The sequence below is a fragment of the Sturnira hondurensis genome, unplaced genomic scaffold, assembly GCF_014824575.4.
Source record: "Sturnira hondurensis isolate 20B ecotype Veracruz unplaced genomic scaffold, ASM1482457v3 Scaffold0015596, whole genome shotgun sequence".
In the NCBI taxonomy this organism is placed as follows: domain Eukaryota; kingdom Metazoa; phylum Chordata; class Mammalia; order Chiroptera; family Phyllostomidae; genus Sturnira; species Sturnira hondurensis.
This window is the reverse complement of record NW_028088227.1, coordinates 24,893,510-24,910,528: the sequence shown is the minus strand read 5'-3', so window position 1 is coordinate 24,910,528 and position 17,019 is coordinate 24,893,510. Positions and strand designations below refer to the sequence as shown.

Sequence of the window (17,019 nt, the reverse complement as noted above, 5' to 3'; positions counted from 1 at the left end):
TGGACGAATGGATGGGTAAGCAAAATATACAGACACACAGTGGGATATTACTCACCCGTAGAAAGGAAACAGAAAAGGGATGCACCATGAGGACACTACGGTGAGTGAAACAAGCCAGCCACAGAAAGACAAATGCTATAGGATTCCACTTGCAGGAGGTACTTTAGCAACAGAAAGTAGGATGGGGTTTCCCAGGGGCGGGGGGAGGAGAGAATGGGAAGCTGTTGTTTAATGTGTGCAGAGTTTCCGTTTTTCCCAGGTGAAAGAGTTCCAGTTGTGGATGGTAGTGATGGCTGTACAACATGATGAATGTACCTACTATCACCAAACTGTGCGTTTAAACAGTGTTAGGGCAGTAAATTTTATATTATTTATATTTTACCTCAGTAAAAATATCTCGGGTGAAAAAGGGATGAGCCATCAAGCTGTGAAAAGACACCAAGAAGCACCAACTGCACGATGCACATCACTGAGTGCAAGGACCAGTCTGGGTCTTCCTGCTGTTTGAGTCCCAGCACGAGACATTCTGGAAAAGGCAAAGCTATGGCGACGGGGCAAAATCAGTGCATGCCAGGCGTCAGCAGGGAGACACGGATGAATAGGTGGGGTGAAGAGGACGTGGGGGAGCAGGGAAGCGATTCTGCATGAACTATAACAGTCCGTATGTGTCATCACATCTTTACAAAAACCCATAGAACAGACACCAAGAGTAAACCCTGACAGAAACTGTGGACTTTGGGTGACACTGATGTGTCAGGACAGGTTTATTGGTTACAATTAGTGAACCACATTGGTAACAAATGTATCAGCATTGCAAGCTGTTCATTGTGGGAGAGGCTGTACGTATGTGAGCGTGCAAGTTATGTGGGAATCCAAAACTACTCTAAGAAACCAAGTGTATTAAATTGACCAGGATAATTAGGGTTATCTGCTTTCCCTTGAGTGGGTTTTGGTGGTCTATGTCTTCCAAGAGTGAGTCCATAGTATCTGAGTTTTCTGTTTTTGGAGGATAGAATTGCTTGCTATAGTCCCCTTTAATTCTTTAATATCTATGGGACCTGTAGTAATTCCTCCTCTTCTAGCCCTGACATTGGTGATTTGCATCTTCTTTATCTTTTCCTCATCCAGTGTAGAATTTGTCCATTTATTTACCATTTCAAAAAACTAGCTTTCATTTCACTGGTTATCCCTACTATTTTACTATTTTCAATTTCATTGACTCATGCTTTAATCTTTATCACTTCATACTTCAGGCTTGTTTGAGGTTTAACTTACTCTTTATTTTTCATGAAAAAAATGTTACCTTCTTTGTTTCTTTGTAGCTAAAGTGCACTTCCCACAGGCAGAAGAGTGGAGTTTCTCTTCTCATCCAGGCTGACAGGCTCTCTTCTGTTCCTCCATCTGTCTCTTCAATGAGGAGTCCAGTGACACGCAACACCTGAGGTCCCTTGGCGTCATCCTCCAGCTCACCAATGCTCTGTCCAGTTCACCTCCTCTCTGTGCTTCACTTACTTGCTATTGCTCCGCCTTCCAGTTCACTTGTCTTTTCTTCTGCAGCATTTATTCTGCTGTTAACCTCATCTAGTGTAATAGTCACTGAGGTGTGACTATTTTCCTCTCTAGAGGAAAACCTGCATCATTTTAAATCTTCTGCAACTTTCTTTAATATGTTTGCTTAGCTTTTTTTTCTAGAACATACGGGACATAGTCACAACTCTTACCAGTTCTATCAGCTGTGACATTCCTGGTTTGGTTTGGATGGCTTGATTGTATTCTTACTAGGGGTTATGTTGTTCTACCTCTTTGCATGCCTGAAAATTTTGAAAGAATGTCTAAAATTGCAAATTTTATCTCATGGAGTATTGGATACTTAGTATTGAAATAATATTCTTGACCTCTGACTGAGATGCAGTTATGTTCCTTGGAAATGGCTCACTCTTTAAAGTTTGCACATCAGCTTTGTCAGGTAGGACTGAACAAGCAGTTACGCTGGGGCTAACTTTACCCACAACGAAGGCAATGTGTTCTGAGCGGTCTCCCTGATGCCCAAGAATTAAGACCATGTTTCAGCTGGCAGGTGGGAGCAGGTGCTGCTTCAGGCATGTTTGATTCCTGGGATGACACCGTCTTACTTTGTTGCTTGCCCCAGTCTCTGTCTTGTGTGGGTTTGCTGATCGTTACTTCACTGATGCTTGAGGGAGACCCTTTGAGGACCAAGGGTTTCTCAGGGCAATGCTCCCCTCTTCTGGCCCCAAACACTATCTGCCCGGGCCCCCCTCAACTTCCAAGGTCATCCCTGGCTCAGGGGTGCAAGGAGCTCTATTTGAATTCCCCACTTTTGCACTGGGGCCTGGACATATTCACAAGGTGGCGAGTGGGACCCATTGTAACATGCACGTAGCTTGTTTCCCCCTCTTAGGGGTTCCTGTTCTGTGATCCACAAATCTAATACCTGAACACCATCACTTCACAGCTTTGCTAGTTTTTTGGTTTGGCCCTGGTAGGAAGGTCACCCAGTCCCTCTCAATCCTTCAGGGTGGGAGCAGCCCCTCCCACCCTCGCTCCATCAGGTCTCTGCTAATGGTGTGGACCTGCAGGTGAAAGACAAGGAGTGGCCCCAGGCCCACAGAGTCTGTGCTGCATGGACCCCCCGGGTGTTTCCTGATGGGCAAATCTGGAGGCATGAATTTGTCCAGATGGGACAGTGGGTGGAAATGGTCCCTGGGGCCTGAGAACTCCCTAGACTAGGACTTTATTGACGGTGGCCACCCTTGGGGAAGCCCCAAGCACAGACTTTCCAGGCCAAGGCAAGAGTCCCACTTGCTGCCCCACCAGGAGGAGTTAGGCCACTGCCTTTTAGAATTTCTCCATCACTCATTCTCAGAAATACTCATGGCTAGGGGGGACCAATGTTGGTGACAATCATGTGTCCTCCAGTACCCTACAAAGTCAGACAAAGGAAGCAATCAGGTGATGAAGTGAGTTTATTGTGATGCCCAGGAGCTGTTGACAGGCTGAGAGTTGAGGTCAAGTGACTCAAAAGAGAAACTAGGAGGGAAGTGAAGGAAAGAACCTGGGAAGCAGCGAGGTCCAGAGTTCCAGGGATCAGAGGTCAGGTCCAGACTGTGGAGAACTGGGGATCCTGTCCTGGGTGGGGGCAGCTACCTAACACAGCTCAGGACCAGACTGAGGGGTGGTTCAGAGAAGCACGGTCACAGGGTGGAACCAGGCTGGCCCTTGTGGGACATGTTTGATCAGCAGCAGGACTTCTGGGCTGAGGTGGGGACATAGCAGGCCGGGCGGGAGCACACGGGGCGGCAGATGAGGGACATGCAGGAGGCTGGGCGGCAGCAGCTGGGCTGACAGCAGGAGGGGGCACAGCAGGAGGAGGCAGGCACACAGCAGACGGGTCTGCACACAGGGCGGCAGATGACGGACATGCAGGACGAGGGTCTGCAGCAGGACGAGGGACAGGGGGTGGGCTGGCAGCAGGAGGGGGCTGAGCAGGGGGAAGCCCCAGAGCAGAGAGGCACACAGCACACGGGCTTGCAGCAGATGGGTGTGCAGCAGGTGGGCTTGCAGCAGACGGGTGTGCAACAGACAGGTGTGCAGCAGACAGGCTTGCAACAGAGAGGGACACAGCAGGCCTGCTGGCAGGGGGAGGAGGTGCAGCAGGAGGGCTGGCAGCTAGACTGCTGGCAGCACAAGGGTATGCAGGAGCTGGTACAGGCTGATTGGCAGGGGCTGGGCCCACAGGCCACCTGGCAGCAGGGACTGGACACACAGCTCACTGGGGCACAGATGAGGGTCTGGCAGGGGGCTGGGGCACAGCAGCTGGGGACACAGCAGGAGGGCTGGCAGCAGCTGGGGGCACAGCAGGAGGGCTGGCAGCAGCTCTCTGGACAGTCATCCACCTGCCAGGAGTCGGTGCAAGAGTCACTGGAACCAGGCAGGCAGACTCGGCTGCTGTAGCTCAGGTCATTGGAGCAGACGGACAGGGTGGAGGCAGCCATGGTGGGCGGTGGAGCTGGAGGAGTATGTGAGTACGTGAGTGTGTGCATGATTCCTGGACTGTCATCTTTTATACCCTCCTGGGTGTGTGTGTGTTGCCCTAGCAGCAGGCTTGGTGAAGCCTTCCCTTCCTTGTTGGTGTTGAATGTTGTACTGTGATTCCGCAGTGTGGGTTCACTGAGTGCCACTGCCTGTGAGGCTCCTCGGTGGGACTTGGTCTCTCCTGGCCAGTGCTTGTCCCCATAGGAAAGGCAGTAGAAGTGCTATTTGTGCTTTTGCAGGAACAGTGGCAATCAGTCAATTCAGAAAGTGACAGCCCTCTTCTCCATCCCATGGGGGGTTCGCTCTCATAAACATAACTTCTCCCATGGAGGGAGGAGGATGGGACAATCCCAGAATCTTTGAAAAAAGGGAAATGTGGTCATCTATGGATGGTCTGTGATGCTCTCAACTGGCCTGGACACAGGGGGATGTACTTTGTGAGCTGATGAAGCCACTTGTAGTGGGAGTTGAGGGGGCATGTGTCTACCAGGAGTGAGTGCTGGGGTGGGCACGTGTGAAAAAAATTTCTCCTCTGGGGGCAGAGACTGGGTCACAGAGAGTGACAGGGATGCAGACCCAGGCTAGCACAGTAGGAATGACCATGCGTTGGGAGCTGTCCCACCTGGTTTCAGGGACTGTAGCCTTTTGTCTCATGGCTAGAGCTGAGTGAAAAAGCCTTGGGGACATGAGCCACTAAGGAGACAGAACATTACCTCCTAGCGGGAGCACAGCCCCTGCCTCCCTCACTTCCCCCTGCTTGGCCTGGTGGATGACAGGTTAGCCAGTGATGGGTAAGATCCCTCAGAGGAAGAGGGACAACCTAAGACAGGCACCATCACAAAGGGTCATCAGGGAAGGACTTAGGGGTCTTCAGAGAAGGGGCAGAAAGACCCTCACCCCTTGGCTTTGTCACAGTCTGAATCCTCAGTCTTTCTGCAAAAGTTTCCTAGTCTCTCGGCTGCTTTGCTCTCCCTGCCTGACTCAGCCTGGGAACTATGCCAAGAGACATCTGTGACCTTGTACTGGAACAGACGGCTCCTGGAGGCGAATCTGGCCAGAGAAAAAATGTACATTGTGTCCTTTGAGGTTTGCCATGCTCTGTTGCTGTGAAACAGACACTTGAGCTAAAGCCATCGCTGACCAGAGACAATCCCTGTGCTTCTTCATCTATTATCTGTAAATGAGGTCAGTGGCATTTTGAGCACTGGTAGATGGGCTTTATATGCATATTATATATCTCTGTGTAAGCTGAACTCAATAAAAACACAGGGAAGGAGGTGTTCAGGACCTTTGTCCTTTGAGGGACTGGTCACCTTTTCTCCCCACACAAATCATGCGTTGGACATTTTTATTCTCATCCACAATGACCAGGGGAGATCTGCGAGCAGAGCCCCCCATCAACCATGAGGGGCAAATGTCTCTGCTTATTGCACCTTGCACTTTCATAGACGCCCCCCCCAGTAGAGTGCTAAATGCTCATACATTCCTCCTCTCTTCACAGCTCAGATGATCACCTGCTCCGTGTCCCCAGCACCTCCTGCAGCCCCCGTGTGAAAGTCAAAGCAGGGTGTTCTCCCTCAAGAACCCTCCCTCCTCAGACAGCCGTATATAAGTCTATATAATAGTATATTTGTAATGTATTGCTGGGCCTATAGTGTTGAATAATGTAACGTATTCGGGAATATCAGCACAAAGGAGGTACATGGGAGCAAAGCTGTATTGGGCAAAGGAAATTACTCCAGATCATAACTGAAATCCACAGAAAAAAGTGAGGAAGACCAGAAATAATAAAAAGAAGGTTAGGATAGCAAAAGCTATAAATATGTACTTGGTTTTTCTTTCTTCTCTAAGCTTCTTAAAATTCATAAAAGTATAGTAAGTAATAATTACAACAATATATGGTTGGGTTGAACATTTATAGACGCAGCATATAAAACAGCAAGCCCATAAAAAGGACAAGAATGAACACAGTTATATATAAAAAGGAGCAACATTTTTATATGGAAAAGGGTTAGCATTAATCAGAAGTTGATTCTGATCATTCAAATTAAATATATGGCCGGCCCCAAAGCAAACGCTAAGGAAAACCCAAAAACTATAGTAAAACTTTACTACAGAAATGAAAATGCCACACTAGAAAGTATTCACTACTTGCAAAGACAGCACTAGGAAACAAAAAAAGGACCAAAGGACCACACAAAAAAAGACACAAGAGACAGAGGAAACAACAAGTAACATGACAGGTAGAAACGTAGCCCCGCCGATTCGTTGTCAGCAACCACCGAATTGGGTTGGGTTCTTTCACCTGTTGACTGTTGAGAGCAAAACTGCCATGAACATTCATGTACACTCTCTTGTGTATGGATGAATATTTTCATTTTGCGGCAGGTACATACCTAGGAGCGGAATTGCCGGATCATGGTGCCTCTGTGATTAACTTCTGAGAACTGCCAGACTATTTCCCAAGGTACCTGCACCATCTTACATTCCCTCCAGCATCGGATGAGCAGAGTGGTTTCTCCTCGTCAGCACTTGCTATTATCCGACTTTGTAATTCTTGCCATCCTCACGGGCTTGAAATGGTATTGCTTTGAGGCTTCGATTTGCATTTCCCTGATGAGTAATTTTTATGTGTGCATTTGTGTGTATTTTGGAGAAGTATTTTTTTAAGTCTTTTGCCTAGTTTTTAATTAAATTCTTTTCCTTTTTGAGTTAAATGAATTCTTTATACATTCTAGGTAAACTCACTTATCACATATATGATTTGCACATATCTTGTCCTGTTCTACTTGTTTTCTTTTCACTTTCTTGACAGTGCCCTTAGAAATACAAAACCTTTTACTTTCGATGAAGTCAGATTTATCTTATTTTTTCTTTCTTGCTTAGATTTTTAGTGTTATATCTTAGTAACTAGTGTCAACTCTGAAGTCATGAAAATTTACCCCAATATTTTCTTCTAAGAGTTTTATAGTTTTCACTCTTAATTTAGGTCTTTGATCCATTTACTTTTTGTATATGGCATCGTGTAAGGTAGGGGGTCCCATTTCATCCCTTTGCATGGGGACCTCTAGTTGTCCCAGCCCCGTTTATTGAAGAGACTATTCTTTCCCTATTGAATGGTCTTAGAACCTTGTTGAAATCAACTAACCACACCTGTATGGGTTTATTTCTGGACTCTCAATTCTATTCCATGGATAAATCAGTATTTTCTATCCTTATGCCAGTCCCCCACTGTCTTGATTACTATAGCTTTACAGTACATTTTGATATTGGGAAGTGCAAGTCTTCCAAAATTTTTTTCAAGATTGTTTTGGCTATGCTGCACTCCTTGTTAATCTATATGAATTTAAAATCAACTTGTCAACTTCTCCTGGGAAGTCAGCTCAGATTCTGAGAGGGATTGCATAAGTATGTAGACAGATTGGGGGAGGGTTGCCTTCTTAACAATATTAAGTCTACTGATCCATGAACATGGGGCGTTTCTCACTGATTTAGAACTTCTTTAACATACAAATGATATTTTGCACTTCTCAGGGTATTAGTTTTCAGTTCTTCTGTTTCTGAGTTCTTGTTCATTTCATCTACTTTACACAATTTATTGTTGTTATTCACAGTACTTTTCTATAACTCTTTTTATTTCCACGGGTTGTTAGCAATGTCCCCTCCTTCATTTCTGCTCCTAAAATGTGAGTCTTCTCTCTTTCTTTCATGATCAAGGTACCTAAAATGTTGTCAATTTTGTTGATTTTTTTTTCAAAGAATCAGCTTTTGGTTTTATTGATTTTTCTCTATTGTTTTTCTACTCTCTATTCATTTCTTTCTGCTCTAATATGTATTATTTCCTTTCCTCTGCTTGTGTTAGGCTTGGTTTGCCCTTCTTCCTCCTTGTCTTAAAGTGGAAGCTTCAGTTACTGATTTGAGACCTGCAGGTACTCACAGCTGTAGATGTCTAAGGACTGTTTCAGCCGCATCCCATGTACTCTGCTCTTTAGGTCTCATTTTCATCCATCTCAAAGTATTTTATTATTTTTCCTTGGATTTCTCCTTTGACACTTTGGTTATTTACGAAGGTGTTATTTAATTTCTACATATTTGTGAGTTTCCTGATTTTTTCTGTTGCTGATTTCTAATTTCAGTCCATTGTGTTTGGGGAACATACACTGTGTTATTTCTCCTCTTTTTAACTTACTGAGGCTTGCTGTGTGTCCCGGCATACTTCCGTCCTGAGAATGTTTCCTGCGCACTTCTGAGGAGTTTGCATTCTGCTGTTGTTGGGCGGGGGGGTTTGGTAGGCGTCTGGTTTGTGATGTTGTTCAAGTTCTCTGTTCCCTTGTTGGTCTTTGGCCTAGTTGTTATATCCATTATTGATTTGGGATATCGAAGTCTTTAATTAATATAGTTGAATTATTTATTTTTATTTTTGTTTCTATCTGTTTTAGCTTCATATAGTTGGATGCTTTGTTATTATTTACATATAAGTGTTTATATTTGTATATTCTCGATGGATTGACCTTTTCATCATTATAAAGTGTCCTTAGTTAACTCCAGGAACAATTTTTGTTTAAAGGCTATTTGACACGCTATCATTGTAACCACTCCAGCTTTCCTGTGATAATTGTTCGCATAATATACCCCTTTCTGTCTTTTAACTTTTAACCAATTTGTGTACTTGAACATAAAATGTGTCTCCCGCAGAAAGCGTATGGTTGAATCTTTTTTTCTAGTCCAACAATCTCTGCCTTATGATTGGATTTATTCATATGTAAATTATGATTGCTATATCACTAATCTTCATTATTTAGGTATTTTGTATTTTCAAATTCAGCTACTTGATAAAATCAACTTGTAACCGGAAAGATCAATACTCATGGTGCTGTCATAGCCTTTCATGGGCATGCACAGAGCCACAGAGCAGTCGACGTTCCTTTATCTGTCTATTTAGGGCCACATTTTTTTACCTTTCTGTACTCTCATCGGTGACTTGCTGTTTAAATGGACTCCTCCGTGCGGGAAGGCTGTGATGTGCCTCACAGAGAGAATACGTGTTGGACAAGCTTCATCCAGAAGGTTCCATTGCTGTGGGAAGTGAGTCCAGTGGTAACGAATCAACAGTAAGTTTTAGACACATGTTGTGAGATTATGTGTATGCCTCTGCCTCCAGCTCTTGCTCATATTTGTCTTTGGCCCTGGTTCCTGGCCCAGAGCTCCTAAAAACCTTGTAATTTCCTGAGTGGTAAGCCCACTAAAGGCATCTTTTGTTCTAATATTAGGTCTTTGATTCTGGTTCCTGAGACGGAGCTCCTAAATTCACTAGGATTTCATGAGTGATAGAAGTGTCTTTTGTTCTGATGAGGGGACTCGGGGTGGCTCCTGGAAGGGGTGGGGGCCGGTCACCAGATAGAGCATGCCGTTATTAGAACCTTGGAACTTTCAGTCCCACCCCTCACTCCACACAGGGGAGAGGGACTGGAAACTGAGTTACTAATTGACGATACCTACATGGTAAAACTTCCATAAAATCCCAACGAATTGGGGCTTGGGGAGCTTCCAGGCTGGCAAACACATCCACACACTGGGAGACTGTGCACCCCAACTCCATGGGGACAGAGGCTCCTGTGCTCAGGATTCTTCCAGATCTTGTCCTGTGTATATCTTCAACTGGCTGTGTATCTGCATCCTTTAAAACACCCTTTGTAACAAATCAGCAATAGTAAGTAAACTGTTTTCCTGGGCCCTGCCAGCCACTCTAGCAAATTACTGAACCAAGGAGGGGGTTGTGGGAACCTCTTATTTGTAACCACATCAGACAGACATTGTAGGTCACCTGGACACCAGCTACTTGCCAATGGCATCTGGAGTGGGGGCCACCTTTGGGACTGAGCTCTTCACCTGTGGGATCTGTGATAACTCTGGGTGGTTTTGGAATTGAATTGAACTGTAGGACACCAACATGTGCCAGCAAATTGGTCAGTGTGGGAAAAAACCCACACATCCGGTGTCAGAAGCATTACGTGTGAGAGTAAAGGAAAACACACGGCATTTCCCCTAGACACACTTCAAACAAGGTTGTGTACTGAGCAGCTGATGGAAAGGAGACCAGAAGCTCACAGGCACTGACCCTGCATTTCCCCAGGACCAGTGGTTTGGTGGTTGCTGACACAGTATCCATCAACCGATGAACAGATAAATGAAGTGCAGTGTATCTACATAGTTGAATATGATCTGGCCATAAAAAGGAATGACACAGTGACGTGCACTACAACATGGATGAACCTCGAACACAGACTGCCCAGAGGAAGCCATATATTACGTGATTCCATTGATACGAAACGTCCAGACTAGGTGAAGGTGGGGACACAGAAAGTTAGCAGCAGTTGTGGCTCAGTGCTGGGGCAGGTGGGAGCGAGAGTGTGCAGGGCTTGCTCGGGGGTCTAAACTGACTGTGGAGAGGGTTGCTCATGGCAGCTGACTGTCCAAATATCCCTGAGTTGCAACCTGAAATGGGTGGATTGCGTGGTATATTTAGTGTATCTCAGTGAGGCTGTTAAAAATGGCGGGGCATGACAGGAAATGCTCTGGGGGACCCATATGCTGAAGTTGTCGGCGGAATGGTGTCCTTGCCTCCAAATATTGGAGTCACATTCAAGACAGCAGCTGACCAGACAAAAACTTTAACCTGGGAACTGGAATTCACGTAAAAAAGAAAACGGAAGTTACAGGACTGAAAATCACAATGCCTGGGATCGAAAATCACAATGGTTGGGCCCAACAGCAGATTGGAGGGAGCAAAAGGAGGGAGGCCACCTGGGCAGAAGCTCCCCGAGAAAGGTCAGACACAATCACAGTCCACAGCCAAAACCCACAAGGAGGGTCAGGGGTCCGGGGACCCAGGACCCAGACGTGTAAATAGAAAGGGCTTGTCGTGCACCCAGGAAATGTCTTGTCTTAGAAGCCACGGGGAACAGGGGTAGATGCCCTCCATCCTCCCTCCCGCGGTACCCAGCCCAGAAGGAGGACGCAGCAGCAGCTAAGTCTGGGTGGATGGGGCAGCGAGACACAGGTGATTGGGCTCCAGGAAGTTAAGTTTTGTTATTTTACTGTTTACCTTTCCTGCTAAAGAACGTCAGAGTGAAGACTCCAATCCGAGCAGTATCCCTAGTCTTCGGCAGGTTAGCACACCAGGAACATTATAACCGCAAGAATTGCTGGCACAAACCCCAAGCAAATGACCGCACAGGCTCTGCCTGCTCACTTGCAGTGATGGGGACCTCACTATCCACCAAAATCCACGCTGCTGCCCCCACAGGTCTAGGACACCCTGATCCACGCCTCTCTGTGACCCGAGTCAGTCATGCCCTTTGCACTCTGTGTCACCAAGGACATTAGGTTGTCTACCACAAAGATGAGACGTGACACTGACCTTCGGGGGGAGACTGGGAGCTTTCAAGGTTACAACGATGGAAAATTCTTCAGGAAAGAGGTCACATCTGACGAAAATCCTCGATGCTGGGAAGCTCATGGCGTGGAGGGCAGCGGCCGAAAGCTGGAGTCCCAGTGCACCTTGAACCCGCGACACGCTGATTCCACTCTCAGAGCCATTTGGAGGGACTGCCTCTGCCAGGATGTCCAGGGGGCGCAGATCTGTGTCAAGGAAATCACAGGTGGGTTATGCCAGGACATTAATGGGGTGCCCTGTGTGGCAGGCCAGGTCCCAGTGTAGTGCCGAATCCTTGCAAAGTCCAAGGGCTGGTGTGGCGGTTATCCCAGCTTCACCACCCACCTGGGGCTGCCTGTGACCACCCCCGTCCACCCCTACAACCTAGCAATCTGCTGGCTGCACTGGGGGACATAGAATAACAATTCCCAGCTGGTCCTGGCCCCAGGGAGTGCGTGGTCCCCAAGCAAGACAGGCCCACACACATAAAGCATCTGGGGACTGGGTGGTCCAGCATGGCATCCCCAGACAGCTCAGCAGTGTCACTGTCAGCAGCCAGACACATAGACATGACAGTGGTCACTGCAGGTGAGACTGACGGAGCAAGGAGCCACGGCCATGGCAGTGTGGGGACATTGGCTGGTCCTGTCCTCGTGGATGCTCCTGAAGTGCACTGGGACCGACACCACTCCTTGCTGGCAATGATGGACTGTTTGCCAGTTTCCGGGTGTTCCCTGAAGGCTGTCTGAGTTCATCTCGCCCATGCCCAGTGCAGGCTTCTGTCACCGGGGATGTGATCGAGCTCCTGCCCCCGTGAAATCCTCCTGAGGCCTCGCCTCTGTCAGTGTGGGCCAGGGCACATGTGACACATCAGAGAGGACAGCTCTGTCCCCCTGCTCCGGGGCCAAGGCACACAGCTGTCCACTGCCATCCCATTGGATCAGACTTCAGGACCCTGGCAGACACGGGTCCTCGCAAATCACAACAGCCCACAGGATGACCCAGAAATCCCAGGGACACCTTCCCTCAGGGGTTGAACCAGTGATCTTTCTTGAAGCAACAAAGGCCGTGGCCCGAGTGGGCTGCAGGGAGTCTTAGGTTCACGTGCAGCCTAGGGAGGGGCCCCATGAGGACTAGGACCATCACACCATTTTCCAGGGAGCACAGAGCCATGCGGCAGCACCAGTGAGAACAGTGGCCTGCAACTGATGCGGGAGAGAGGGGGCTTTGAGGCCTGGGGGGTCCACGCTGTCAGCCTTGACCCTCACCCCCACAGTGCTCTCCAACCCAGAATGGCGGGCTGGTGGGGTGAGCTGGGGGACCCTGCCTGCCCTGTGCCCCACTCGGACCCCCACCCACCCAGGCTTCTCCTTCAAGGGCAACGCCCTGCAGGGATGAGCCATGACCAGAAAGAGCTGTCAGAGGGGGACAAGGAATGGCACACACAGCAGGCGGGTGAAGATGGCTTGTTGAGCAGAAGGTATGGAGTGCAGCTGCCCCCACTAAGTCAGAGGGAGGGGGGAGGAAAGATGGCCCCATGTCTCTGGTGTCAGGGAAGCTACCAGAGTCCTAAGGAGAGATGACAAATCAGCGGCTAAAGTGGGTTGGGGGGTCAGAGTGCCGGGGACAGAAGGAAAGGTCAGATGTGAGAGGGGCCAACGCTGCCCTGGAGGTGAGGGGTGGGGGGCACACCAGAGGCCGTCAGAACGGGGGGCACGATGAAATGGCCCACATCCACAACACATCAAACTCCAGCTGATAGAGAACCGTCCCCCACCATAGACAGCTGGATGAGACAGAGCGCGGGAGCCCCGAGGAGGGCGGCCGGTGGGCAGCGAAGGTACAGACACCATGTGCCTGATGTGCCCGCTGAGAGTGAAGAACATGGATGCTTAGAACCCGATCACATTCACTCAGTCCCCAGTGGTCAACAGTGTGCAAAGTGTGGAGCCGTGAAGCCTTGGGCACAGCAAAGGGCACTCGTGTCCCTGGGGAGAGTATGACTGTCTGGGCGGAGGGGCCACATAGAGACTTCACCTGGAAAAGCACTGTGCTTAAGGTGGCACTCAAGGGTGTGGCCGTGCCCAAGAACAAGGTGGTCGACTGGCTGGTGCGTCCAGCTTCCGCACCCAGCTGGACGCAACCTAAGGCACACAGCTGAGCTGGAGGAAGCATGTGCAGAGTGTGGGGGACGGTGGGACACGTAGCACTGGGCAGCATCTGGGGACACACAGGACATGCAGGCCTGCGTGGCATCTGGGAGGACACACATCCAATGACCTCTGGGGAGGGTGCTGTGAGGAGAGAGGGTGAAAGCCTGCCCTGTGGTGGGAGAACACACGTTATCGTTACAATCTGTGCCATTGAAGACAAAACGGTAGGCTGTGAGGAGACTGCAGTGGGTAGTTCGCTATGAAATAGCCACTCACAGAGCAGCAGGGAAGGCGATCAGAGGCAGGAGCATCCATGTTCTCTAAGGCGTCTGAACATCAAGGGCAGGAGTCGCCCTGCAGGCAGCCACGTGTGTTCAGGCAATGAAAGGGTCCCAGACGGACTCCAGGGAGGAGTCTGGCATCTATGGGTGGTGGAGGGTGGAAGGAGTCTGTGCTCTAGGAGCCTGACCTTGACCCAAACCTCAGACTAGCCAGGGCATGAAGGTTTGACTTCAAATCCTACGGAGCTGTGTCTGGTTAGGGACCCTGGAATGCTTGGGGCTCTGAATAAACACTGTGTACCCTAAATTCACCCTCCCCCCAAAAAACTTTGAGAGACACTTGGGTACACACATCCTGCCTGAGGGGTGGGTTTGTCCCTCTCGGTTTCAGCTGTGGTCCCACCAGGGTCCAGCCCCTCATTCAGGAAACAAGGGTCTTCTGCCAGGAAGGCTGTCCAACTTCCAGAACACGCCTTGGCCTGACTGAGCCCTGGGCACAAGCAATTAGGGCCCATGAACAGCAAGGGTGACCCCAAATTCATCTAATCCCAGGATCTTCTCCCCACATCGTTTAATTAAAACAACCTCTTCTGGAGCTAACCCCTATTCTTCACAGACTATTCCAAAAAAAATCCAAAAGGAGGGAAAACTCCCCAACTCATTTTATGAAGCCAGCATCATCCTAATTCCAAAGCCAGATAGAGACACAACAAAGAAAGAAAACTACAGGCCAATATTGCTGATGAACATGGATGCTAAAATCCTCAATAAAATACTGGCAAATTGCATCCAACAATACATCAAAAAGATCATACACCACAACCAAGTGGGATTCATCCCNTGGATAAAAGATTTAAATACAAGCCATGACACCATTAAAGTTCTAGAGGAGAACATTGGCAAGAAAATCTCAGATATTTCACGCAGCAACATTTTTACTGATATGTCCCCTAGAGCAAGGGACATAAAGGAAAGAATAAACAAATGGGAGCTCATCAAAATAAAAAGCCTTTGCATGGCTAAAGAAAACAGTATTAAAATAAAAAGAGAACCAACTGTTTGGGAAAACATATTTGCCAATGATACCTTAGACAAGGGTTTAATCTCCAAAATATACAAAGAACTTACACAACTCCACTCTAAGAAGACAAGCAACCCAATTAAAAAGTGGGCAAAGGACTTGAACAGACACTTCTCCAAAGAGGACATACAGAGGATCCAGAGACACATGAGAAGATGCTCAATATCACTTGTTATCAGAGAGATGCAGATTAAAACCACAATGAGATACCACTTCACACCTGTCAGAATGGCTATTATAAACAAAGCAACAAACAAGTGTTGAAGAGGTTGTGGAGAAAAGGAGACCCTAGTTGGCTTATTGACCCTAGTTGACCCCAGCCTTGGCTTATTTCCACTTGGGTGGTCCTCTTGAAATGGCAGTTTCAGAAATAAATGGTTGTTGCCCTCAGGTCCCTACAGTTTGGCAGGGGAGGTGGTGGCCACAGATGCACTGATTCAAAGCTGACTACACTAAGTCCTGAACCTCAAGGTCTCACGGTCCACTGCTCACTGATGTGCTCTGAGCCTCAGTTTCCTCACCTTTAAAATGGGTGGGCGGTTAGAGTAATCTAGGTTGCAGGTCCTTGCTTTTCATGACTTAGAAATCCCTTGTAGCCTGCAAAGTTTCTATGGAGAAATCAGCTGATGGTTTTATCAGGGCTCCTTTGTAGGTAATTATCTGCTTTCCTCTTGCTGCTTTTAAGATTCTCTCCTTATCTTTAACCTTTGGCATTTTAATTATGATGTGTCTTGGTGTGGTCCTCTTTGCATCCATCTTATTTGGGACTCTCTGTGCTTCCTGGACTTGCACGTCTATTTTCTTCACCAAATAGGGAAGTTTTCTTTTATTATTTTTTCAAATAGGTCACCAGCAAAGCTGTCACTTAGAATCAAAGGACAGATAAAGGGCTTACCAGACAAGGAAAGGCAGGGCTAAAGGAGTTCATCATCACCAAACCATTAATGTATGAAAGGTTAAAGGGACCTGTTTAAGAAAAAGAAGACCAAAACTACAAACATTAAAATGACAACAAACTCACAACTATCAGCAATCTATAAAGAAACTAAGCAAACAAGCAGAACAGAAACAGAATTACAGATCTGGAGAACACTGGGACCATGGCAGTGAGGAGGGGGGTCTGGGGGACTGGGGGAAAAGGTGAAGGAATTAAGAGCACCAATTGGGAGCTATGGAATAGGCAGGGACATGTTGAGAGCAAATATAGGAAATGGAGTAGCCAAAGAATTTATACACATGACCCAGGGACGTAAACAAAGGGGCAGCAATCACCAGAGGGAGTGGGGATACTGGGTGGGGGGGGGACAATTGTAAGAGCATCATCAATTTAAAAATCATTTATCTATTTATATCTAAAAAAATGGGTAGGTGGAGCCCCACCCCCTAACATCAGGAGGTGGAGAAAGAGCGTAGCCGCCTGATGTTGGAGAAGCCAAGCAGCCCACCGGAAGGACCGGAAGGAACAGCCAGGACCGTAGTCACTGTGGCAGTGCAAGTGGGAGGCTGAACCAGAGGAGGCCCTGACCCCTCCCCGCCTGCACCCCCAGGGAAGGACATGGTGAGGGAGCCCAGACACACGCCTCCTGCAGGAAGGGAGGGGAGGAAGGGCTGAGAGTGGGAAGGTCTGGGCACTGAGTCAGAGTCAGAAAAGTGCCTTCAAGGCCCCCCAAAGTAGACCCCTGAATGCAGGCACCAGGCTCAGAAGGCAGTGCGGCTGGCAGGAAGGCAGCGCCCTGGCCGCAACCCATGCCTGGTGTGTGGCAGGAGGGTGAAGCCTTTGTGATGGTGAGGACCAGGCCTGACAGGAGCCGCCTGGGACTCTGGTCAGGAGCTAGGCTCCTAGGTCCCAGATTGGTTCCCTGGGGAAGCTTTCTGTGCCGGTGCCCATGACGAGCAAGGTTTTCAGGAAGGGCCAGTTGAAAGGACCTCACTGAAAGCACAGGTGTGAGGCCCTCAGCCAGGTCTGACAGTCTCTGGGAAGGGGTCCCCTACTGGGGGCAGGAGGGGAGAGAGAAC

At 48.3% G+C, this 17,019-nt stretch overlaps 2 protein-coding genes across 3 annotated transcripts in view; both read right to left on the bottom strand.

Annotated features, from left to right (window-relative positions):
- Window positions 1-11,689, bottom strand: part of TSPEAR (thrombospondin type laminin G domain and EAR repeats) — a 40,453-nt gene extending 28,764 nt beyond the window's left edge. The window contains exon 1 of the mRNA XM_037065231.1: window positions 11,474-11,689. Coding sequence (XP_036921126.1) covers window positions 11,474-11,572 — 99 coding nt within the window. The 5' untranslated portion in view covers window positions 11,573-11,689. The remainder of the gene's footprint in view (window positions 1-11,473) is intronic.
- Window positions 3,255-4,013, bottom strand: LOC119000261 (keratin-associated protein 10-12-like). 2 transcript variants are annotated; one of them, XM_037065243.1, is made up of 2 exons: window positions 3,792-4,013; window positions 3,255-3,761 (listed from the first exon to the last, which is right to left on the bottom strand). In XM_037065243.1, exons 1-2 carry the CDS (start codon window positions 4,011-4,013, stop codon window positions 3,255-3,257), a joined length of 729 nt encoding a protein of 242 aa, XP_036921138.1. The 2 variants fall into 2 exon arrangements, with proteins under 2 accessions (XP_036921138.1, XP_036921139.1); XM_037065244.1 differs by having other exon boundaries at window positions 3,255-3,820; window positions 3,866-4,013.
- Window positions 11,690-17,019: the final 5,330 nt, after the last annotated feature.